The following is a 26,418-nucleotide window of genomic DNA, read 5'->3' as shown; positions in this document are numbered from 1 at the left end:
AATGAATTCTTTTTTTCTGAGAATTAGAAACACAGAGCAACTTAACTTTTTTGCCTTATTTAAAAAATATATCTAGTGGATTTGAAAGGTAAAATCTAAATAGCTTCACAAAGTGCTTCATGTTCTTTGGCTTTAGGTCATAATATATTTTCTTAAATTTAATGCTCATTTTATACCATTGGGCAAAAAGGAATGTGGCATGATACCACCAACATATTTATGATTTTCAGAATAATTATTTTTGAAAATACATGCTATAGATTCTACTTTATTGAAATCATAGAATTATTATTTCAATTACAATACTTGAATACAATATATGTTTTGTTTTCATTTCTATTGTCATCTAATTGGAGGTGACAATGTGCATTTGGAAAACTTCTAGTTTTCAAAATGTTATGGAAGTTCTCCTGGAATGCCCTAATGATATGAAAAGATACTTGTTATATGGTATTTTATTAAATGAACAACTATTTCCACAGGTTTGGACGGAAACCATTGTTGGTTGCTGCTGGCTTAAGTTTTGGAATTCTGGGCTTCGCCTGTGCATTTGCACCCTCCTTCTCTTTTTACTGCCTTTTGAGATTCCTGATGTCTGCCTGCTTGAGTGCCTTACAAAACAGTAGCTTGGCCCTTCGTGAGTTTGCCTTCATAAAAAATGTTTTTTTAATATCTATCTATCTATCTATATTATTGTAACGATACTATACAGAGGGGGTTACAGCTACATGAGCAAGATAATGAGTCCATTTCCTATCCAGCATTGTTACCCCTTCCTTTGTTTTTCTCCTACCATCCCTTTCCTCTCCACCTCCCCAACTCCTCCCTCCCCCCAAACCTCCTCTCCCTGCAATATTATAAAGTTCGTTTTGTCTTGTACATCTTGTTGTTACAATGGGTCATCCTGTATCCTTATTTCAGCATTTTGTTATTTCCCTTCCCTTCCCCAAATTAGAAAAATGTATATACAAGATGCAGGACACCAGAATCAAATACAGTGTCACACATAAGTTTTATTTCACCTGTCAGCATCTTTCTTTTGTGGTACTGAATGTCTTAATTTTTTTAGTTTTAGAAAATACTTCACAAAAATGGTTTCCTATAATTGTAACAATGAAAGGATTATCTTTGAGTGCTAACCAAGCATTACTTGCCGGACTGGCTTACTTTTTCCGAGACTGGCACAAGCTCCAACTGGCCAACACCTTGCCCTACTTCATTGTGTCTTTGTTTGTCTGGTATGTGTCTACCTTAGGTGCTTAACCTAAGTGATTGTGATTTCATGAAGGTTTGGTTATCTCTACAAACATTTTTGAGTGTAAGACTCAATAATGGAATAAAAATCTACATGAAAAAGTCAGTTCTACTAGAATGAGTTATCTCATAAATTCATAAACTTAGATAAATGGTTCCATCACATTTGCATTTAAATATTTTTGTTTTCACTTTAGTTCTTGAGATTCTTCTCACATTATCCCACTAAACAAATATTCCTAAATGAGAGCCATTGATAGAGTTTTTGATGATGATTCTTCTAAGAGACAAAATAATCTTTTCATTTCCAAAGCACTTTTTCTGATGCTCACCAAATTTTGGTTAATCTTCTCAGTGATACAATATTGAGTAACACTAAAATTTATATTATAAATGTTTATAATGTTGCAAAATTTATTACAAATTACACTCACGTATGGAACTTGCAATCGTGTCTTGTACAAAAAGAAACCCCAGAACAGCACATGAAAAGGGAAATATATTTAGTATTTGAATCAGAAAATATTTAATTAGGAATCAAATTTTTCAATATTCCTGTTTTAAAGGATTATGAGTAAGAATTGATCAAGACGTGTTATTTTTCAGTCGGAGGGATCATGTACATTGGAGAGTTGTTTCTTTCCAGTAAGGGCATCTCTGATCCTCTTAACACTTCCTTCTGTCTATATGTAGTTGTGTCTCAGAATCAGTTCCCTGGCTCATGACAACTGGGAAAACAGAACATGCCTTAAGAGAACTACAAAGAATTGCCAGAATCAATGGGAAGAAAGATGTTGCACAAAGTCTGACTACAATGGTAAGGGAAACATGATTGCCATATCTTCAGCTATATTCCTCTCCAATGTCAGTGAGATGAAAAGGATTGATCAAATAATCAACATAGCCAACAAATGTAAGAAGTCAGAACAGACGTAAACACCGAGGGTCAGTAGTGTGGTGCCCTTTGTGTGTACATGGTATTTGTGACTTCCCAAAGTGACTGAGAGTATGACGGGAATTTTAGAAGCATTGGATAAGGGCAGGTGTACAGGTGTTTCAAGAGTCCAGATAGTGTGGATTTTGCTGAGTATCAAAGGAACTGAGAAAGCTCGGATGTACTGTCACCCTCCCTTTGTAATTCTTGGCAGTCAGGATCTTATCATTATCCTCTGTCATGCTATCCCTGCTGATGAGTTATGTAAAAGCATACTGAAACTCGACTTTCGCTGTCATCTTTCCACTGAAGGAATACTTGGGAAATGTGATGTGTTACATGTTCTCCATTCATCTCATGGCAGAAATAACATGTCAGTCATCCACCTGTCACATACATCTGAAATGATTTGGAGAATTTGAGCTTAAGGTTGCAACAAATTAATTCCAAGAAAAGTATTTTAAATTCTATTCAATATGCATCTTCAATACCTTCTAAATGAGAAAGCATGATCAAACAAAGCACATCAGGGCATTTTATTGTTGTTGTTATTTGGAGATTTTTATATATTTATTTATTTATTTATTGCCAGTCCTAGGTCTTCATCTCAGGGCCTGGGCTCTGTCCCTGAGCCTCTCTGTGCTCAAGGCTAGCACTCTACCACTTGAGACAGAGCGCCACTTCCAGATTTTTTCTGCTTATGTGGTACTGAGGAATTGAACCCAGGGCTTCATGCATGTTAGGCAAGCACTTTACCACTAAACCACATTCCCAGCCCCATGAGGATTTTCTTTTCTTTCTTTTTCTGTTTAAAGAGGACTCTGTTTTTTCTTATGTCTACAGAAGTTAGGTTACATCGCAAGTCAAAATGCATTTTGGATTTCTTGACAGATTTGTGTGACTGGTCAATCACAATCATTATTCACATTTAGAGGAAAAGTGAAGCTCAAGGAGCATGAATTGGTCCAAGAGAATACATGACAGACCTAAGAAGAAATGATCAAATGAAATGTATTAGATATTTGAGTGCATGATGTCTGCAACTGGAAGTGTGGTAGAAATAAAACCACATATGAGCATGCAGTTACACTACCGTATTTTATAAACTGATAAAGGGTCTATAAAACTGGTTAGCTGAAAGTATTTGTAAATACCTAATATATAAAGATAGTATGGTATATAATATATTTGTGCTTAGTTTGTGAATATAGAAGACAGATTGTGTACACAAAATGAAGAGAGATCCTAAACATATAGAAATCTTCAACAGTATAATAGAAATATTTCTCGTAGTTCATCAAGAATAAGGCAAAGATTTACCACCGTGGAAATACAGATTATTAATGCAAAGAGAAATTCTTAGGAGAGCAAGTTGTTGTGTTCATGTTATTCACATTTAGGGGACAGATCCAAGAAAAGTACACCACTAATTTCCAATAAGCAACAAATAATTTTACAACTATAAGAATCATCGTAATTCCTAAAATGCTTTTGATCACTTGGAATTACTTTGCTCTGAGCATTGGTAGCCTCTGCCTATAATCCTAGCATCTCATGAAGATGAGTTCATAGTTTAGGTTTCAAAGCCAGTCTTGATAGAAAGGTTTGTGAAACTCCATGAACAAGCAAAAATCCAGACTGGAGAGATGGCTCAAGTGGTAGCCTAGCAAATGAGCCAGCACGTAGAGAGGTAGCAAAGCCCTGAACTCAAACTCCAGTACTGATTTTTAAAATGGCAATTTATAACACAAGCATATTTTAAACAGTTTAAAAAGTATATTTTACAGTGTTGTAAATTACTTCATCTTTTCTTGGATCCTTTGAATAAGCATCGAAACCAATGAGATTTACCCAATAATCAATTTGGCTTTGTTCGAAGGTGAAAAGACAAAAGCTATAGGAAGCTGTAAGAACGATTTGAAAATAAAGATCCCCCTTTTACTGAAACTAAATAGTTTTGTGTTTTGCTTTCGTTTCTTCTTGAAGGTGGTAAGATCCAAAAGGAAGAAAGAATTGAATGAAACAAGAAGTCACTCCAGAATAACAGAGGTTATTGTTAATCCCACAGTGGTTAGGACAGCAATATTTGTATCCAGTTTGATGTGAGTAATTTGTCATTTTATGTAGTAACACATGTTCAATCATTTTAATATCATGTGAAGCCTTTTAAGAATATCTTGTTTAAAAGGATATTTTCCTCCTTCATTCATAAAGTGGAAAAAGGTAATACAAAGAGAATCATATATCTGTGCAATTCCACAAGGAATCAACGGTACCAAACAGGGTCATCGGCTGGTAACATATCATAGCAACTGGAGGAATCAAAATAGCAACATGCAAGATTAAACATCAATAAGAAGAAGAAAATTTTTTCAGACATATTGCTCAGTCTTATTCATAATAGGAAACAGTATAAAATAGAAAAAATCATAATAGTTTGTATCATCATTACCATTTTCAGTTCAAGTCTAAGTAATATTGGCTAATACAGGATTGTATGCTTGCTGGCTCTCCAATTGATTCAAGTCTATAAGTCATCATACTATGTTGATGCATAAAGACAATTGAAAAGTGGTCCATTCACTTGAAATGATGAAGGCATTTTCAAAAACCAATAAAAATTAAAATGTATAACTTTCCACATGAGATCTATTTCCAGCCCAATTTTGAAGACAAGAAGAACAATTGCAAAGAAGTTATTAGGCTTCCCCAAAGACCTAATTTATGGAAAGCACTTGCAACCAATTTACCAGCCTGAAGCTTAAGACTATACTTTTATGTATGGAAAGCAATTGCTAATGGCTATGTATGCCAGAATACTAATTATTTGATAAACATGCACATGGACATGAAAAGCATCCTTGCATGACTATATTTTAGATCTTTTAGTATCTGAATAAGGTAAAAATGTCCTATATGAAATGATAGATCCAATAGTTGAAAGTTGAATTGTGAAAGGAAGATTATTTCAGAATAGTCATTACAATTTTTATGTTACTATATAAAGTATAATACATATACTGTAAGATTATATGTTTTTAACAAAAAATCACTTCTACTTTTATTTATTTAAGAAAAAATACGACTTTCTACAAATTGCAAACAACTAGATTGATGAATTATATTTTATCTCAGGAGTAACCACTTTAAGCATTTTTGAGAAACTGTGCCTAGGAGATTTAAAAATTCATATACAAATTATTTTAAATTACCTTTGCCTCCTCAGATTCTGAGTAATATTCCTGTCTATATTCTTTTGGAAAATTTATATATAGATGTATTCATACATACCATATACAAGTGAACATGAAAAGGAGTCAACATTATAAAAATAAGATCTCTACGATGTAAGAAATAGAAAACAGTAGGAAACTAAACTGTGAAGTAGGTTATAATCATAAATATTGTACTCTTATAGAATATAAATGTAATATGAAATACAAAGAATTTTACATATATACATATGCACATCACTCGTGTATATTATGACATTCATCTAATTTTAAAGAACTATAGGTGTTTCAAATTGAAAACTTACCAAAGTTTTTAAACTATTGTCAGCCAATACAAGAATTGTCAAGATTCAAAAATTTTGGTAATTTTATAAAATACGTACAAAATTATGAATTAAAGTTTTTGTCCTCCATCTTTTGGAAATCACTATTTTCAAGTTTTGTTTAAAATCTTTTTCTTGTAGTTTTTTAATTTATTCACTTTTATTGTAAAGATGCTGTATAGAGGGGTTACAGTTATGTAGGTAAGGTAATGAGTACATTTCCTATCCAGCATTGGTACCCTCTCTTTTTCCCCTAGTTATTTGCAATAACTAGTATACATCTAGGACAATCTTACCAGACAAGCAGAAAAGGTCAAAAGCTATGTACATATGACCATATAAGATGATGCTAAGAGAAATAAACCCCAAGATAGGGACACAAGTGGTTTTATCTTTCTTACTGTTGTTTTTAATTATAATGCACTATGTGATTTTTTTTTGTTTCTTTTGTATGTTCTTTCCCCATGATATAACCCCTGTTGTCACTGTATTTGATTCTGGTGCCCTGTATATTGTATATACATTTTTTCTAATTTGAGGAGAAGAAGGGAAATAACAAAATGTTGAAACAAGGATACAGTTTGACCCATTGTAACAATGAGACATACAAGACACTATATTGAAAACGAACTTTACAACTGGGGGGGGGGGGATTTAGGAGAAATCTTTTTTAAAAAATCATATCTAGAGCTTAGATAAGTTGTAGAAGTAGACCAAATGCATATTGTTATTATTGTATTTATTTATATAATCCCTAAGTCAACAATTGGATTTTGTGCTAGTACTCATATTCTCAAGTTCGTAATGAATATTCATTGAATTATATATATATATATATATATATATTGCTGTCTTTACTTGAAGTATTTTACTCTTAGTAGTATATTTGAATGTAGTAAAAGTATCAAATACACACTCATGCATATACGCACACACAATAATAATAATAAAGTGCCTTCATTAGTGAGTTTATCAAATGCTTCTACTTCCTCTCCTAGGTTTTCAGGAACTTTCTGCTCTTATGGCCTCTTGCTGGACATTCAGGCTTTTGGAAAGGACATCTTCCTGACCCAGTTTCTACTCGCAGCAGCGGACACACCCAGCAAATTGTTCACATGTTTTATAATAAGACATGTCAAACGGCGCCCTTCTGTAGCTTTTTTACTTTTTATGATGGGAGGTTCTATTATGGTCACCATATTTGTGCCTAAAGGTAAGTTTTTCAGTGTTTAGAATCTCATCAGGAATGTGTCTTTTTAATCAGAATTTTCTTTGGAGTGGGGGGGGGGGGTGGGGGGGCGAGGGGAGGAGTCCGGTCGTGGAGCCTGAACTCTGGGCCTGGGCGCTGTCCTTCAGCTCTTCACCTCAAGGCTAGCGCTCTACCACTTGAGCCACAGCACCACTTCCAGCCCTTTTATTTTTCTGCTTATGTGGTGCTTAGGAATCGAACCCAGGGCCTCATGCATGCAAGGCAAGCACTCTATGCACTAAGCCACCTTCCCAGCCCCAGAATTTTCTTAATAGAAAATAAAATTCACACTCAACAAATGCCAAGAAGATTAAAATCTAGATGTTAGCAATGATGGAAAATGATTAACAAGTTTCATCTTTATGAAACAATAAACCAGAATTTAGAAAGGCACTGTATATTACTAGTAAAAGAATTTATTTTTAGAAACTCCTACATTAACAAGCATGCATTTTTATTTCTTCCTTGGAAGGTGGTAGGGTTATTTTTTAACTAACAATTCAGTATCATAATTTGTTAGATATCTCAGATTTTCTGTTTATTTTTTGTTCAGTACTGGTAGTATTTATGTTTCTAGGAAATTATCAATTTCTTCTCACTTGTCAATATTTATATATAATTGTCAATAACAATTCCTTGTGGTTTAATTTCTGTTATATCTCTTATATTACCTATTTTTTTATTTCTAATTATAATTGTTTAAATCCCTCTCATTGTCTTATTCTGGCTATTTTTTAAAAAATTATTGTAAAGGTGATGTACAGCGGGGTTGCAGTTACATAAGTCAGATCATGAGAACATTTCTTTTTGAACAGTGTCACCTCCTCCCTCATTTTCTTCCAGTTTTTCCCCAATCAGCCTCCCTCCCACCTTAAGTTGTCTGGTTCATTTTCAACATAGTGTCTACTGAACATTACTGCTGAATTGGTTCACCCTTTGTCCCAATGTTTTTTTTTTTTTTTTGGTCAGTCGTGGAGCTTGAACTCTGGTCTTGGGCACTGTCCCTGTGCTCTTCAGCTCAAGGCGAGTGCTCTACTGCTTGAGCCACAGCGCCACTTCCAGTTTTCTAGTGGTTTATTGTATCTTTAGTTTGATTCATTAAGCAGTGGGGTCCCTTGCTGCCCATGACCTTTCCAAATAGGTACCCTGTCCCCTGGGAACTATGTATTAAATTTCTGTCTGGTTGGATTTGTCCTCTTATCCCATCCTGGAGCACAACAGCAGAACTGTCATCCAATTCGTGTGTGGGCATTTGCTGATTGGATTGCTTTAGCAAGAAAGTTCCCTTCTGATTAGGTTTCTTACAGGCAACACAAGGTTGAATTTAAAAAAATCTATTCAAGAACTTAATGTTCCCTGGGTGGTAAAATGAATCTATTCACTTAATTATTAAAAGGGAATGACTTGATGTTTAGTTATTTATTTTCTCTTTTATGATTCCTTAATTCCTGTCCTATCTATTTGTTTTTATGTTTTGCCTTTCTTAAGGATATAGTTTGTTTCTTTTCTCTATATCCTGTGTATCAATGTTGTTTTTCTTTATTGAAGTTACTAGGAAACTTGCATTAAAACCCTTACAGTCATAATAGTCTTTGTAAAGCTGAATACAGATTGACTACAATTCCATAAGATCTAACCTTTAACTCTTGTCACTTCTATCAGTATATTTCATTTTGCCACATTGTATATGCATTCACATATTTTATGGTTACTTCTAATATTAATATTTTATCAAAACTCATGATAATTTTAGAGGAATTCAATATATGAAACAGAGACACCAACCAGCTGCTGTGATGGCCAGATCTGAATATTTGTGGAAGCATGTGACACATGGGAAATGAGTAAATGATAGGCTTGCTCTAATTAATTTAGTTGGGCTAAAACTGTTATTTGAGTTTTATGGATTTTTGTTAGTGGTTTTTGAACTAATTGCTTTCAGTGCATAAAGCAGTTGGACATAGATTAAGATTCATGAATCATACCATATGTCCTCTCAATACCATTTTCTAGATTACCCTGGTTAACTCAACCTGAGTTTTTTACAGGTACATCTCATTCTTTTCTCCTTTTTGTCTCTATGTACATTTCATGTTCTTCCTTTAGTCTGCTTTCCAGCAACAAGTAGTTTGATCTCAGTGTTATTTAATTCAGTGTGTTTACTTGTAGACTTATAGGCACATGCAGCCTATATTTCTTTGGTGGCTTACTTTGCTTAACCTAATTTTCCAAGTCTTTCCTTTTCCTTACAAATGGTACAATATTCTTTCTGATGGATGAGTAGAATTCCATTATATATGTACATACATATATATGTATATGTGATATATATATATACATACATATACATATGTATATACATACATATATATACATATACATATATATGTATGTATATATATATATATATATCACATTTTCTTGATTCATTCACCCACTGAGGGACATCTAGGTTGACTCCATATTATATTGGACCCTAGCCATTAAGATACAGAAGCCAAAGGAGGCTATGTATAGGAGTGGAGGACAAAGACTCAGTATTTATGGACAGATGACCATATAAAACAATATTCTGTGAAATGAACTCTAAGAAAAGGAAACAAAAAATTATTTAGTTGCCATTTTTGCTGTTTTTGTTTTCTTTTCCTTTTGTCTTGTTTGTTCATATTTGGGAAGGTAAGGGAGGGAACACAGAAGGTGAAATAAGAATGAACAAATACACATGATACTAACTAGACACTATGTGGACAATGAACTGGATATCTTGTGGGCGAGGATGGGAAGGAAAGATTGGGAGGGACCAAATGGAAGGGGAGGCATGATTCCAAAAGAACTGTGCTCATTACTCATTACCAGATTCATGTAACTGCAGCCCCTCTGTATATCAACTCAACAATAACAACTTTTTTAAAAAGATGTTTGATCTCTTCCATCCCACTTTCTCAAATATTTTATTACCTTCCAACTGATTTTTCCAATGTAAGCCAGTATTACAGAGCAGAGTGTTGATGGAAACCAAACGTTCCTCTGCAGGGAGTTGCTTGGGACAGTCTATAGGGAGAAACAGACACACCACCACCACCATCACCACCCTCACCCCACCATGTAGCAGCTATAGTTACTCTGTCACCTGGGTTCTAGTAGAATAGACTTTTTATATTTTAAAGTTTTACTGGATTGCCTTGATTCCTGCTAAATATCAATTCCATTTTTTTTGCTTTTTCTCACTTATTTTTGTCCATTACCAATCTCTTTGCAGTTTCAATTCCAGTTTAATAGTGTTCTGAATAATACTTGCATTGTAACTACCTAACATGTTGCTCCTTCTCTAACTTAAACCCTACTTAGCAAAGACTAGTTTCAGATAATTGACAAGTGGAAAGTATTAAAGAGTATTGGATAATAAATGAAGAAATAAATGCTGAAACAGGGCCTAGTGGTAAATATTTAAGAAGTATTTTATAACACATGAATGAATAAAAATACTGAAACATTCCCAATTATTCTTTCCCAAATCTTGTTCACAGAGATGCACATTCTGCGCCTTATTATTTTTCTCTTTGAGAAAGCTTCCTATTCAACCTTCATTTCATTATGTACAGCTTTTATTTCTGAGCTGTCACCAACAGTACTCAGGTAAGAAAAGAAACTGTAACTTGTCTTTCTTGAGATATTTGTTGTATAGTGCTGGAAGCTTTTACAAAATTCAAATGGATCTAAGTGAGATGTCAGAAAATATTAATGTGACAGAAAATGTTGAGGGATATGAAAAGGCACTAAGGGTACTGACATCAGGAAATTTTTAAATTATTTCCAGTAATAGGTCATCTTTCAAAATTCTCAATTTGTAGAAAGAATTTTCATCAGTCAAATATTAAACTCCCCACAATGAGTCTGTTAATATTCATAAAGAAATTTGCAATGACCATTCATTAAAGTCTAATAGACATTTGAGATTTACTTGAAAAAAGGAAGTGGAAAGAAAGAAAATACAGGGCAACTAGATTTGATTTTTCAGATACATGCCAAAATTTTCAATTGCAAATTAATAAATAAGTAAATCAATAGTACATGATGACACAATATTCTTGTCTATCTGAAACTCAAGTTTAGCTTGTTATCTTGCACCTTATTGAGTTATTTTAATATTGTACCATGCACCTTTGAATTAATGTGTTTATATAACATCACAGATGAGAAAGATGAAAATCATATGAGGTCATATAGTATTTAAACAACAAAGATCGGTAATTTCAAACTCTGTACAGTGTAGTTGAGAGAATAAGACAGTTCTGTCTAAATGGGAAAAATGTGCTTATAATACAAGTTTATAGTACAGCATTAATTGCAGTTTTTTCAAGAAAAATATACCTTGATCTTGCATGAAATGTTGGTGAAACTGTATAAAGTATGGTTCATGGAGAGGTGGATTTGTCAATTCCATGAATTGACAAAAGTGAACATGAGGAAGCTGAAATATGTCTTGTCTCAGGAGTGGAGGTTAAGAGCAAAGAGCAAACGTGTGCAAACACAGTCAGCATAATCGATGCAGGCAAGTAAAAATGGAACTAGGAAACTTGAGAGGTTGAGTTAGGTTGGGACAGATAAGCAGGATTGAGAATGGTAGAAGAGATGTCCCAGATCAAGATGCACTGCACACATTCATTGACATGTTGAGCTGAAACTCCTTGCTACAAGATAACTTTTTATTTTTTTAATTGTGAAAATGCCATACAGAGGGGTTACAATTACATGAGCAAGGTAATGAGTACATTTCTTATCAATCATTGTTACCTCTTCCTTTGTTTCCCCTTCCAATCTCCCCTCCCCCCCCCCCCCCCCCCCGCCATGCCAAAGTTGTAAAGTTCATTTTTTGACATAACATCTTGTACATCTCATTGTTGAGATGGGTCCACCTGTATCCCTATTTAAACAATTTGTTTTTTCCCTTCCCCTCCACAAATTATACTAACATCAAATACAGTGAAAACAGGGGTTATGCCCTGGGGGAGGGACATACAAAGCAACAAAGAAACAGTCTTATAAATATGTTAGAAACAATAGCGGGAAAGAAAAACCATTTGAGTCCTTATTTTCATTTCACCTAACATCAACATATCTGACCATTTCTGCTTGTCTCAGACATATTCTAGTTATTGCAAATAAGGGAAACCATGGGACCTATGTTTCTTTGGGCCTGGCTTACTTCACTTAATATAATTTTCTTCCAAGCCTTTCCATTTCCTAACAAATGGGGCAATGTCATTCTTTCTGATGGAGGCATAGAATTCCATTGTGTATATATACCACATTTTCTTGATCCATTCATCTACTGAGGGCATCTGGGTTGGTTCCATATCTTAGCTATGGTGAATAATGCTGCAATAAACATAGTTGTGCTGGTAGCTTTAGTATGGTCTTGTTTGTGATCTTCGGGTAAATTCCCAAAAGTGGGATTGCTGGGTCATAGGGGAGCTCTATGTGGAGTTGGTTCCTCAAAAGTTAATTCTTTAAATATTAAAAAAAAATGTTGTGAACAGGAGATAGAATTTGATTCTGGTTTTTCAAGAAATGTTTTCTCTTTTTGAAGGTCAACTCTACAAGGCTTTTATATGTTTTCTTTCAAATTAGCAGCAACTTGTGCTGCTTTAGCGCTTGTAACTAGAAAATATTTTGTCCATCTTCCCATGATTCTCTATGTGGTCACTCCCATGGTAGCCTCAATAAGCCTCTACTTTCTCCCAGAGACCTATAATCTTCCACTTCCCAACACCATCAAGGACCTGGAGAAAAGGTGAGCCCTGTGTAGATTTCTGTGTTATGGTCCACTGTGCCCTTACAAAATACTTTACAGAAATGTCACAGGACTGACATTCTAATTTTATAAGACTAAAGAATAGAATATTTACATCAGCTTCACTAATTTTCTGGGTGACAGTCCATGGAGACATTTTTGTAAGATACATACCTTTGATTTGTATTTCAGCAGTTTTATAATTCACAAATCTATACTTGTATAGACATATATATGTATATAAAAAAACTTATTGATAACTTCACATCGCTTTAAAAAAATTTTAAGTCCTTTCACGTGCATCATGTCATTAACCTTTTTTAAATATTTTTTATTGTGAAAATACCATATAGAGGGGTTACAATTACATGGCAAGGTAATGAGTACATTTCTTATCAAGCATTGTTTTCACTATATTTGATGTTGGTATAATTTGTGGAGGGGAAGGGAAAAACAAATTGTTTAAATGAGGATTCAGGTGGACCCATTGCAACAATGAGATGTACAAGACATTATGTCGAAAATGAACTTTACAACTTAGGCGCGGGGATGGGAGGGGCGGGTTGGGAAGGGATGGCAAAGGGAAACAAAGGAGGAGGCAACAATGCTTGATGTCATGTAATCTTAAACTAGAATAAATTGAGAAAATTAAAGACTTATGAGAGTAAGGATATGTTTTATTTTTGTTTTTTTCTTTTTTTGTGTGGATCATGGGGCTTGAACTCTGGGCCTTGGCACTGTCCCTCAGCTCTGCAGCTCAAGGCTAGTGCCCTACCACTTGAGCCACAGTGCCACTTCCAGTTTTCTGGTGGTTTATTGGAGATAAGAGTCTCATGGACTTTCCTGCCCAGGCTGGCTTTGAACCGCAATACTCAGATCTCAGCCTCCTGAGTAGCTAGGGTTACAGGCGTGAGCCATGGGTGCCCAGCTGTTTTATTTTTCTTAATCAGAGATCCTCTCAGTGAAAAAGCTAGAACTGGAACTCAAACATTTTAAAATGAAAATTTATATTCATTCTACTTTTACTAATGAATAAATGCCTTAAGCATTAACATTGTAATTGATTAATCTTACTTAATCATTCCCAAAGTCAGATCGATTTTTATATGACAGTAACTGAAAATGGATACTTTTTAAACTTTTATACTTGTATCTAAATTGGAATCACTGATTTTATGATGATTTCTAGATGATTGAAGTTTCTTATATAAATTTTGATGACCCTGGGAAGCTATGTAAAGTAATAGCTCAAAGAAAGTTTGGGTCCAAAGCATCTGTTAGATCCTAAAATATTCTAAAATATCTTTATCTGAAGAACTATAAATTAAGGCTCATAAGCATTTCCTTTGTGGATTAAAAATAATTCATGTTGTGACATAACCAGTGTAAAGTTACAGGGTGTCATTTCTATATTCCCATTTCTATATTCCCAGATAGAGATATGCAGTAAAACGATGATTTTTGTGTAGAGGTAGAACCTTTAATATGAGAGATATGATGTTAGTTGCAAAATACTTACACATAGAAAGTGTTCAAGTTTGTATTTTATGGCGGTATGTTTGATCTTGAAGGGTACATTGAAGGCAGTTTAAGGCTACATAGATTCTAAACAAGAGAATGAGGATGCGAAACTATAGCCATTCAACAAAGCATAAACATAACTGGATGTAAACAAGTTTTAGGAGCCCAAGGACCATTAAAAACAAACAGCTTTAATAGGAATGAATGAATTCTAAGTTTGTTGGGATAAATCTATACTTGGGTCAGTGAGAATATTTAATTTAATCCTACAAAGAAGTACAATTTTGTTTATGGAGGATGAAACTGGCATTACAAAAAAGCAATTTCCATTAACACTTAAAGGATTCATCATATCAAACTTTTAAAAGCAGTTTGTGGGGATTTTTCTCTTTTAACCAATGAAAGGAGTCAAGATTTTATTTTCAGTTTTTATAACACACATAGATAATGAGGAAATTATTGCCAAACAGTATTAGAAAGACATAGTTTCAGCCAAATACCTTGCAACAATACTCATAATTGTCTATGTGCTAATGCAAATATCTCAACTTTTCCATATAGATAAAACATAAAGTATATACCAACTGCCTATGCATGAGAAGTAGATTATCACCTCCAAATTATCAATGTTTCCAAACAAGTTTATTTCATTCTTCTGTGTGGGACATGGATATAAGTACATTTCATTTTCAGACTATGGTCTCACATTTTAAGTCATGTGGTTGAACTTGGAGAACTGCTGTAACTTCATTATTAGAAAGTAGCTAGGTTGTGTCTATTTAAAACTACATAGAGACCTATTCCACAAGCATTTTCTAGGAAAGAGCAAGTGGTCCAAAGAGCATTTCAGTGAAAGCTCTGATGATGGCTAACTTACTAAATGGAGAACACTTGTTTGTCAGATGATCAATGAAGTCGCTTGATCTTTAATCTCTTTTCACATGAACATGAAGTCAGTGCCACATGTCCCATAGCATGTGATACCATGTGGGTAATGACATGAGCACAGAATTAGAAACTTGTTTTAGTATCTGCACAAACTTATAAGAGACCTGAGAGTCACATTTTAGTCATCTCTAAATTGGCCAGACACATTCAAGTCTGATTTGCATCCTCAGGAACATGTTATAGAGTATCAGAGACTAAGTTAGAAATGTATGAATTAAAATGTAGTACAAATGAAATGACATTTCCTGCTTCTCCTGGACTCATTTCAGTCACTAATCTGCGTTTTGTTTCTTTGATTCTAGGGACAGATTCTGGATCAAGAGCAATAGAAAAAAACAAAGTAAAGAGCTTTTGGAAACTACTGAGGTCTAAGGAGTGTAAGAGTACTTACCGAGTTGACAATCTGGCCATATTTTTACATAATTTTGCCAATTCTAATCTCTTTTATAGCCTACATCTTTGGTTTGATGAATATTCACAAACTTACTTATTAAAGAAATGAGTTGCAAAGGAACTCTTTCAATGAAAAAAACTATAATATGGACTTGAAAATGAACTTGATAAATAGGAATATAAACTTAGTACCATTTCCTAAATCACACAATATAAAAGGTTCTGAAGTTATACAAGCCTTGCCTAAATTATTTAAAGCCTGATATATCCTGAATTATTGTTAAAGAACCTTGGCCAAATGTATCTAAACTATTTTAAATGTTATTTCTTTATAATCTTAATAGAAATACTAGGAATACATTTTTCTAATTATAGAATAACACGAGATTACAATGAGATTCTACATACATATGTACATATACCTACATGTATATATGGCACACAATTCATAATATGGATTATATGATCTTCCTAATATGGAAAACAATGGATTCTAAAATCTACATGGTCTAGAAATTTAGCTACAGAATGGCTACATTATTGCCAAGCTTGCTGAGTTGTCTGAGAATGTGGTAAGGTTAGAGTTTTGAAGGTATTTTCCCCAGGTACATTTTATAGGGAAAATTTCTCTTCTTCGTGCAAACTTCATTTCAATTCATCTTTGAATCAACATTTTATAATGATAGGAAAGGAACTTGGTGGTATGTAGAATGAGCCACAGCTTGAAATGACCCAGAACTGAAAGGACTTTTATATCCTTAATTAGGATGTGATGAAGCCTAAAGGATCCTGTCTGCTTTCTCCCATTCGCCCCTCCATTGAAGAGAACGCAGATATGCTTTACATGATATGTAATATTTATTACGATTTACACACAAGTTTAGAGTACATGAAATGATTTTGAAAACAAAATAACTAACTTTGAGAGACTTCTATGTGAAAATAAGTTTTCATATATATATATACATATAATATATATCCAAATAAATATTGTTCATGTCATCTTCACAATAACTGAAATAGTTATTATCTCATTATGTAGAAACTCAGTATGTCAATAGTTGTGCTAGGATAACAATAAAAATCAGGCATTGCCTTTCAAAGACCATGATATGAAATGATCCTACTTTAGCCAATAAAAAATGAAAATGGTAATGTGCTAAACTATGAGGAGCAGGAAAAAAAAAAAAAACAGAAGAAACAGTCTTGAGAATTCACTCTTAATCAAATCTTTGAATCTCTTCAATAGATTCTACTCAATGTTTTGCACAGTCATCGTCTTTATGTTCTTAAAGATACAAAACAGTCATGTACCTCCTCTTTGGAATATGAATTTGGGTCACATTTATGTGAGAGCAAAAAATAGGTGGATACACCTATACCTAAGAAACACACAAAATACTGCAAGTTTATCATTCTCTTTTCTTAGTCTTTGATATCATGTACAGGCTGGAAATTGTGTCTGCTGAATCATGACATCATGATTCATGCACATTCAATTACTCCACTGACACTACCTTTAGCCACTGTGGTTGAAGTGAAAACACCGTGGTCACAGGGCTACGTCTTGTTCAGTGTCATTCATGGCGGACAAATGCGGATTTTAAGAATTGTCACTGGGTCTGGCGGAACTGATGACACTGTTCAGGCTCGGGCCCGAGTCCCTTGGGATGGAGACCCTCAGCAGAGATGCAGAGATGGTGATCCTGGAACTCAATTTGGGATGGGCAAGGAGGCAGAAGAGCAGCGGTGAGCAGGAATGGCTGCTGTAAAGTTCTCCATGAAGTCACACAGGGTGGACAGCATATTCAAAAATACTGAAAGGAGAATGGATAGTCAAAACCTGAAGTCGTCCATGGTCACCCACGTGTTGAAGTTCCTCATGGGTCATGGGCAGGCCTAGGAGAATCAGCTGTACAATGATAGACATTCCAGGCTTGAAATGTCAAAGTAGCCAACAGCAAGATTACTGATTTCAAATGTATTTCTGAATTAGAAAGTATAGAATGTGAAGCACGCCTATAACATTTCTTCAACTTACAAGTTTGCTTTCTGTCTCTTCTTACCGAAGTGCTATAAACCACTTGGATTATTTTCACAACATGAAGGGGGAAAAGTGACTTCGTGACAGTGACAAAATTAAAGACACCTGTAAAGGAAAAAAAAAATGCCCTGGTCAGGCAGCTGTACGAATTCATCCCATCTTTAGAAATCAGAGTTATCATGCAGCACAATGTATTCAACTCTGCTTCCTGGGATTTGTTTATGCAAGACACTAATTGCAAGTTTCAAGTTATACAATATGATTGTGTAATGCTTTTACCATGTAATGATTACCATTGTGTAATGATTACCATGATTAAATTAATTAACATCTATCACCAATTATGCTGGTTTATTGATTCCCCAGAATCTGTTCAACTTACAGTGTACCCTAAAACATAACCCTTCTATTTTCCAAGTCCCTCAGCACCTGACAAATACTAGTCCAGTCTAGGAGTTCACTTATTTAAGATTGCAAATCTATATTACATCACACAGTATTTCCCTCTCTGTCCCAAATCTTTCATATAAAATAAGGTTTCCATCATTTTTTATGTGGTCACAGTGGCTGCTTTCCTTCACCTTCTCCATGAATAATATTCCATGATAGCTATTATAGCCTTTACCCATTTATGTGGCCAGGTATATTTAAAAAGGTTCAATATAGTGACATTCATCACTGACATAATCATTAGAGAAATTCAAATGAAAATCACAATAATAAATGACCTCATCCTCTTAGGGTAGATATTAGCCAAAAAATACAAGCGTTAGTGGGTGTGTGACAAAAGGGAGAAATCCTTGAATACTATTTACGGGAATGAAAAGGAATAGAGACACTATGAAGGATAAGAAATGGATTCTCTGCTTTAAGTAAAAAATCCAAATTAAGTGAAATCCACGTGTGTGGAGCGCTACTTGCACTCCTTCAAGCATTGCCATATTGTTTACAATAGGAAAGTAACAGAAGCAACTGAGCGGGATCCTCACAAAATAGCTTTGTTATTTCCTCTTAAAATTGTGTGTGAGATGGCAAACATACATAGGTTCATGCATGACCAAAATTATATAAAAGCAGATACAAATAATATTCACTCTGATAGGATATCTAAAAATGAAACAAATGTCTCCCCTAATATCTGATTATAATGATAGCTGCATTATGATATGATGCATTATGATAGCTGCCTAATGCACTAGTTCAAAGGAATAATCTTTGAAAATCTACTTTAGAACTGGAAGGGATTGTCAGTTTCATCACTGCTGAGCTAAGAAAATTCTTAACAGCCTGGCTGAGCAATGTCTGTAACCTAAGTCTCCAAAGAGAAATTTTTCTGAAGACCATATTCTCAGGTTCTGGAGTAACTAAGAATGCAGACACCAACCATTGATGCCAAGCTGTGTTTAATAACATTTTCCTCATTATTGCTTAATATTGTTCTCTTTGGAATATGATTCCATGTCTTTAGTTCTTATCTTTCTATATGCTCCTAAATCTACTCTAATCACCCAGCTAACCCCCCGTCCCATGTCAAATCGTGGCAAAAATAGTTGCCCATGTTGCTTCCTCCCATTTTTTCGACCTACCATCAGGAGCACTTGCACCAGCCATTGTGACCTCTTTGGCAGTTGTTCCCAGAGCATGACATTCTCCTGATTTTCTTCTGCCATGGTAGTGGTCCCTTTACCCTTTACAGGCTCGTCATGGTGCACGCTGATTGGTCCTTCACCTCCAGAGTACAACTCTCTGTGGACTCACCCCACCATGAATCTTCAAATATTCTTATCACAATCCACCTATTTTATAATATTCTTCTACTACATAAAACGGTTTCTGTGGCTTGTAAATAGTGCGTCATAATACCATCAAAATGAATGAATGAATGAATGAATGGGGGGGGGCAGGCTCAGCAGTTTATGCTCTCCAATCATCCCACTTAGTTTCAACTTTTTCCAGCTATCCTGCCAAAAGCTTTAAGATAGAATATATGAGATGTTAACTAGTCCAATTTCTATTCATCTTTTCCTAAATTAAAAATGTTCCTAAAGCAATGTTCTGTATTAATCAGTAATGCAAAGCACACAAGCTATGTATTACACCACATTACCCTGGTTAATTAGCATGGGAAGGAAACCTGTCTTTGCCCAAGCAAACAATGAAGCCCATGTCAAGTTAAGGTGGAAGAACATAACAAGAAAGTAGTCCCAGGCACAGGATCAGTGTGAACATCAAGAGTGTTCTGTTGTATGGCAAGATTCCTCTCAGCTCCTCCTCTGATTTGAGCAACCCACAGGAAGATTCCAGGCAATACAGAGATCATGTTTATTCATAGGCTTTCTGTCCATAGATTCATCATATCTCTGACAACAAGGAGCATCCCAGAGCATAACAGCTAGCACAATGCCCAACAGTGGTTCCATTCCATCACCAAATGGAGCCAGCTCATAATGGCATCCTCCAATGGTACCACCTTGTCCGACAGTGGTAGCATCCCATTGTTCTACTCCATCCCTTACTGGTGCCTGTTTATAGCATCTCTAAACAAGAGAGGCATTTGACTAAGGCCTCTCACACAAAGCCACATGTGCACGTTGGTCTCAAGAGTACCTTCAGGGGTTACCTAAGGTCATGAATGCATGCATGATTCAAGGTTACATGGATATGCTGGACCAACTTGAACAACCATCTTTGGGAAGTGCAGGCCCAAAGCCCTCCAGAAGCCCAACTCACTGTTTACACATTTTGATATGATGACAGAAATAAGATGCAAAATCCAATGCAAAACTTGGAATTAGAATCTAGAACCCAGTCTAGCACAAGTAAAAAACCCAGTCAAAAAATCAGGAATATAATAGTGCTCTAGCTATAAATCTGGAACCAAGGTGAGCTTTCCTCTGTTCTGATTTTTTTTATTGTGAAAATACTGTACAGAGGGGTTTCAATTACATGGGCAAGATAATGAGTGCATTTCTTATCAAGCATTGTTGCCTCCTCCTTTGTTTCCCCTTCCCATTCCTTCCTATCTCCCCCCCCCCCCACACTCAATCCTCTCCCTCTCCAAATACACAGACTAAAAGGTGGTTCTTAGTCTTCCTGGAAGTATATGGTTAGAAAGAGACAGGGTTTACCCCTGGACTTTCAGGTGTTCTGAACATCTCTTTAAAGTGAGATTGTACATGTGCAGGACGTGATGATTATTGTGATAGTAGAAAACATCCTAGCTCCACCAGAGCAAAGTGGCTTCATTAAATTGAAACACAAAACTTTTACCTTCCATGTGTTGGTTCCAATTAATAGTCCTTTAACTTAAGAGGAATCAAGTCAACTTTCTCTGTCATATACATTTTGTATATATACTTCTGGAATTCAGGGAGGGGGCGGGAAAAACAAAATACTTAAATAAGGATACAGGTTGACCCATTGTAAAAATGAGATGTACAAAACATTATGTTGAAAATGAACTTTACAACTTCGGTGGGGGTTGGGGGGAGGGTAGTTGTGGAGGTGGGAGGGAAGGGAAGGTAGGGGAAACAAAGGGTGAGGGAACAACACTCAATAGGAAATGTACTCATTACCTTGCTCATGTAACTGTAACCCCTCTGCATTTTTACAGTAAAAAACGTACCAAAAAAAGCTAAGAGCTGGTAATGATACCTACATTGATCACTGTCCAGAGCTACTACAAATATGCAACCTATACCAGTCTTAAACAAGGGATTGCGAGTAACAGAGAATATAAGCACCCCCATGGACAAGAAACATCATTTACTCATAGTTAAATATTATTCCAGAACAATTTGGCGAGATTATTTTCTTAAGGTAAACTGTTTTCTCCAAATTAGTTTGGCTTTTATTGTGCTCAAAATTCAAACAAATAATATCAAACAGATGGTTTGAAGCAGTGAATAAATAGGACATGAAAGAGTTCGTATACTTTGTTGTTCTATTTTACAGCTAAACATAGCAATCAGGTTTTGTTGAAACCCAGATAAAATTGCAAAATTAACTTGTTTGGGTTCCAGGTAATCTGGAAGAAATAAAACTTCTCCAGGAGCATGTGCACTTGGAATCTCTTCTTCATGTAATGATCAAGAAATTGATTTAATCCTTCTTTGAAGGTTCCCAAGCTGAAGTGAGCAAGAATGAGAGAGAGAATCATTTTATAGCTAAGTGAATTATGTTAACTAATTGGTTACACAAATTTCATAAATGTAAAACAGAGAGTACCAATGACAGAGGGGGGTGGCAGGGATATACAACACATGAAAAGGTGTCATGGACACTAAAAATACTAAGCTTAAATGAAGAACTAAACATTTGAACATCTCCCAGTGGAAGATCAGTCCTTGCAGCAGGGAAGAGACCACAGTATATTAGCACTCTCTTAGTGATTATACATTTGCTCTGAGAACAGATCCTCTATTAAAATTGTCAGTCGTGTTTTTTTCTGCATATAGCTAACTGAAAAAAATTGTTATGATGTCATGATGAACCAAAGAGGATTGGGACAAAGAGTTCTACTAAGCATGAAGCTTCATCAAGCATATCAGTTAGATAAGGTAAAAGAGCCTTGAGAAAACAAGTCTGAACACAGACCCACTTACAATGCAGAATTATTTAGAGATTTACCACAGTTTGAAATAACTCATGGATGAGCTAAATAGTCTAGAAATCAAAATATTAAGAAAAGTATGTCATAAATGCACAAAACCAATGCAGATAATAACATCCATTAATAATAATGCACATTACTTACTGGCACAACATATGAATCTCACCGGGCATCAGTTGCTCATGCCTGTCATCTTAGCTACCCAAGAGGCTGAGATCTGAGAACCTTTATATGAAACCAGCCAAAGCAGGAAAGCCAATGAGACTCTCATCTCTAATTAACCAACCCCCAAAAAAGCTAAAAGTGGAGCTACGAATCAAGTGGTAGAGCACTAGCCTTGAGCAAAAATGCTCAGGGACAGTGCCAGGACCTAAATACAAGTCCTAGGATGGGACAACATATAAATACGAATCTAATAATACAAAAACTTAAAACATCAAAACTTATGCACACACTGACTACACATGGTATCATTCTGCCAAGAGACATAATGTAAATAAATATAACAATATGCAGTATTAAAACATATAAACATTAAAATGACTGTAGTATGTGCTATACTAGGGTAATAATTTCCTGGCCATACCCTATAGGCTACTGTAGTGAGCTCCAGTATTGCCAGTATCGACTTTTTTCCCATCTTTTCATGTCCATCTTTTCATGAATAATTCATCTCACTGCAAAATATGTAATTTCCTAGAGAATGTGAAGTACTCTCTCCTGATTCTTGTGTATTTTTCACTATATATAATATGTACTATCTACATATTCATCCACTGTTTGTGTCATTGGTGAGTCATCATGTGAACAGCATATCATTACTAGTTAAGTGTGAGGGGATCCAAAAGTTACACAAAGGCATTTGACTACACAGGGATTGACACCCTAACCTCTGCTTTTTAAGGATTAAGTATATAATGAATTGTAAGATATCAGAGGCATGAGATGAGTCCAGGAGTGTAAGTGTCCATATAAAGCAGAAGACTTTTCTCACTTCCAACTGATAACTGCCATGCATGCTTTCCCAGAACCTTATTATTTTCCAAAGAAAATTGAAAATCTTGTTTCCTGGTGAAGTTACATTAAGGTAGACACACCTACATCACTGTTGCCTATGTTCGTGTTAGGCTGCTTGACTTCTGGGTTACATGAAATCTATGGTGTGGGGACCTTATTGCTTGAGAGAGTGAAAAGAAGCAATGAAAGAGCAAGCCGTTCCCAACTCTACAGGGACATGAGTGTTTACCTGGCCAGACAGTTGAGTTTTTAATCTCAAATTCACTTGAAGGAAAGCCAAGAGTAAGACATCAGCCTTACTTTGCCTTCTGAGAGTCAATCAGCCATAGTCAGCCCATCCTTGATCCCATCTTTCACCTTTCAGCCCCATCTTAATCTTGCACTTATCTATTTCAAGACAGGATATTCATAGGCATCAACTTGTGGATCTGGAATGTATGATACCATCACCATCTTTGACAGGAAGCGTCTCATTGATGTAGCATCCAATGCTGGTTAATGCACAAATGCAAAGGACGAGGCTTTCTGTGTCAGTCCAGGCCAAGCTGAGGGCCACCAAAAGTTCGGAACCTGTGGCGGGATTGGCTGAAACCACAGTGGTGACTGCATCACAGTTCAACTACTTTTTACCTAATCCTACTTTCTTTACTTTTGAACTCAAGCGCTTCCTGTGATAAAAATTTCTGTATGTAATATTTACCTCAGGGTCTTTCCATGAATTTCAATGGCAGACAGTGTTCTATTAAGTCTTTTGACACAAGGTATAAATGGCATATTGAGGTCCAAATACTTAGGAACGTTATAACGATGATTTCCATCTGCTTCACTCTATTAAATTCCTGAGTACCATGAGATGTAGAGCAAGTCCATAATATATTCCAAACCTACCACAAAGCAGATTTTCAAATTTCTGAATTAACAATAAGTCAAAAACCTGACGAACTTTGACTAGCAGATACAATGTCTACCACCAGAATTATAAATGATGATGTTTAAGAAGCGTGATTATTTTCATGCTTTGCCTATATTGTCTTAATTTACAATTATTGTCTGTTAATAATTCCCAATTCTTAAATGAACCCTAATTGAGCAACAAAGTCCATGGTCAACTAATAGGAGCTCTTTTCATTTCACAGAACAATAAATACAAGTACTACATGGTACTGGGGAGGGATGGGTAAATATAGAAAAACTGTGTGCTGACAGTCAAGTTGTAATATGTGCATAAAGAACACAGCCTTCCTCCCTATGAATATGAACAGTGCAGAGCAGAATGAACTCAACAACTATTTAAATACTGAAGATTTCCAGATGCATGCTGGGCCATGGGTTTGGTTTGTTGGCATGCCACTGATATTGCTTTACGATTAACTCATGTTTTACCATTTCTTCTCATAGTACTGGCAAGCCTTTGTTTCCAGAGCAACGACACCATTTGAAAGTTATTAATGAATCATCCACATAGTACAACTTGTGAAGCTGTTCTCACAAGTTATCAAAGATGCTAAATTCTTCCCTTGGATTCATTATTGCTTCTCTTGGCTTGACAAGGACTGTCCCTAATAAAGCCAGATACTGAAATCAAAGAGAGGAAATTGGGATTTCACTGAGGGAGGAGAAAAAAATCACATAAAGAACATTACTCCACAGGATTACTATGTAATATATGAAATGATAAAAGATAAAAGAATAACAGTTATAAAATAAAATTTCAATTCAGCCTATTTTATATCCTCTAAAATCTATTTGGCAAGTTACAATACAAACTTATCCACCCAGCTTTTATAGATAATTTTTTTTTCATTTTAAATACTATTCACACATTGACCCAATCCCATTCATTTGACTATCTGATTACTTCAGAGAAGTTATAGAGATACATTGAGTATAGGCTGTGAGTTTTCCTGACAGAGCTATCTATTCAACAAAGATGTTATTACCTCCATCTTCCTCCTTGGCACTCATAACAGTATAGTGACTATTTTAGAGGTTTTTTTTTCCTTAACTAACAAGTGAGGTGATAGATCTCATGAACAGGAGCAATAGAGAAAAAAAGAATTTATCCTCTGAACTTCAAAATGATTTCAATAAAGCAAAGAGAGAAATGAATGGGAGATGTAGAATGAACTTGAAAATGCAATTCGCCTACACAAACCACATTCAAAATTATTTGGATACCTTGAGGAAAAGGATCTGGAGGGTTCCATCGGTGCTTGGAATCCAGTATGATTACTGCAAAAAGGCCACTACTTCCTTCTCTTAGAAAACTAAACACATACATGGTATTAGGCATAACATTATCCAATTTTTTAAAAAGCATCCCAAAGGCTGAAACTGCCTGGCTTTGTAAGAATTACCATTAGTGATAACCCCCAGCCATGAGGTTTTAGAGTTCCCTAAAAGAAGGACCTTTGAGGTTTCATACAGCGACAAAGCAAAGGAGAAAGCCTTCTCAAAACATGATCTGGAATTCCTGTGCCTATTCTTGCACTCTCTACCAGTATAAGAATCAGAGGCACAGCTGGGCACTGGTGGTTCAAAACTATAATCCTAGCTACTCAGGAGGCTGAGATCTGAGGATCACAGTTCAAAACCAGCCCAGGCAGGAAAGTCCGTGAAACTTATCTCCAATATACCACCAGAAAACTAGAAGTGGTGCTATGGCTCAAGTGGTAGAGCGCTAGCCTTGAGTGATGAATTCAGAGACAGCACCCAGGCCCAGACTTCAAGCCCCATGACCAACATAACTCATTTACTCTCTACAGCTGAAACAAAAGAATCTGAAAGTGTGTCTCATGACTTTGTCAATTGTCAAGATAAGCTCTGTATAGGATTCAGTCATCTTTTCAGAAAGCTCACAAAATTGTCAAATAACTTTTGTTCTCACATAAATGTTAATGTTATTTTAGACAAAGGACACAATTCAACAGAAATAGCATTTGACTTCCTATCAGAAAAGTGAGATATAGGCCTGTTATCTCACCTCTCCCTTCGGATAAGTACCCTATGCATATATCTTACTAAATTCTGTGTAGTAAGTAGTATTATCACCCTCAGATTCAGAGAGTTGTAATCTGTATAAAACTACACAAATAA

General features: G+C 35.4%; 1 protein-coding gene across 3 annotated transcripts in view; it reads left to right on the top strand.

The window, feature by feature from the left end:
• The window catches only part of LOC122102352 (solute carrier family 22 member 22-like), a 28,544-nt gene extending 10,510 nt beyond the window's left edge, over positions 1 to 18,034 (top strand). For 2 of the 3 annotated variants that reach the window (XM_042672996.1, XM_042673000.1), the window contains exons 4-11: positions 483 to 637; positions 1,070 to 1,238; positions 1,948 to 2,071; positions 4,175 to 4,290; positions 6,743 to 6,957; positions 10,521 to 10,629; positions 12,584 to 12,787; positions 15,559 to 18,034. In XM_042672996.1, the coding sequence (XP_042528930.1) occupies positions 483 to 637; positions 1,070 to 1,238; positions 1,948 to 2,071; positions 4,175 to 4,290; positions 6,743 to 6,957; positions 10,521 to 10,629; positions 12,584 to 12,787; positions 15,559 to 15,628 (1,162 nt within the window). In that variant the 3' untranslated portion in view covers positions 15,629 to 18,034. The remainder of the gene's footprint in view (positions 1 to 482; positions 638 to 1,069; positions 1,239 to 1,947; positions 2,072 to 4,174; positions 4,291 to 6,742; positions 6,958 to 10,520; positions 10,630 to 12,583; positions 12,788 to 15,558) is intronic. The other variant, XM_042672999.1, reaches the window with a different exon arrangement.
• The last annotated feature ends 8,384 nt before the right edge of the window (positions 18,035 to 26,418 follow it).

This window comes from Dipodomys spectabilis, unplaced genomic scaffold (genome assembly GCF_019054845.1).
Source record: "Dipodomys spectabilis isolate Male_0828 unplaced genomic scaffold, ASM1905484v1 ptg000783l, whole genome shotgun sequence".
Classification (NCBI taxonomy): Eukaryota; Metazoa; Chordata; class Mammalia; order Rodentia; family Heteromyidae; genus Dipodomys; species Dipodomys spectabilis.
Note: the sequence above shows the minus strand (reverse complement) of the source record. Positions and strands in the feature narration are given on the sequence as shown.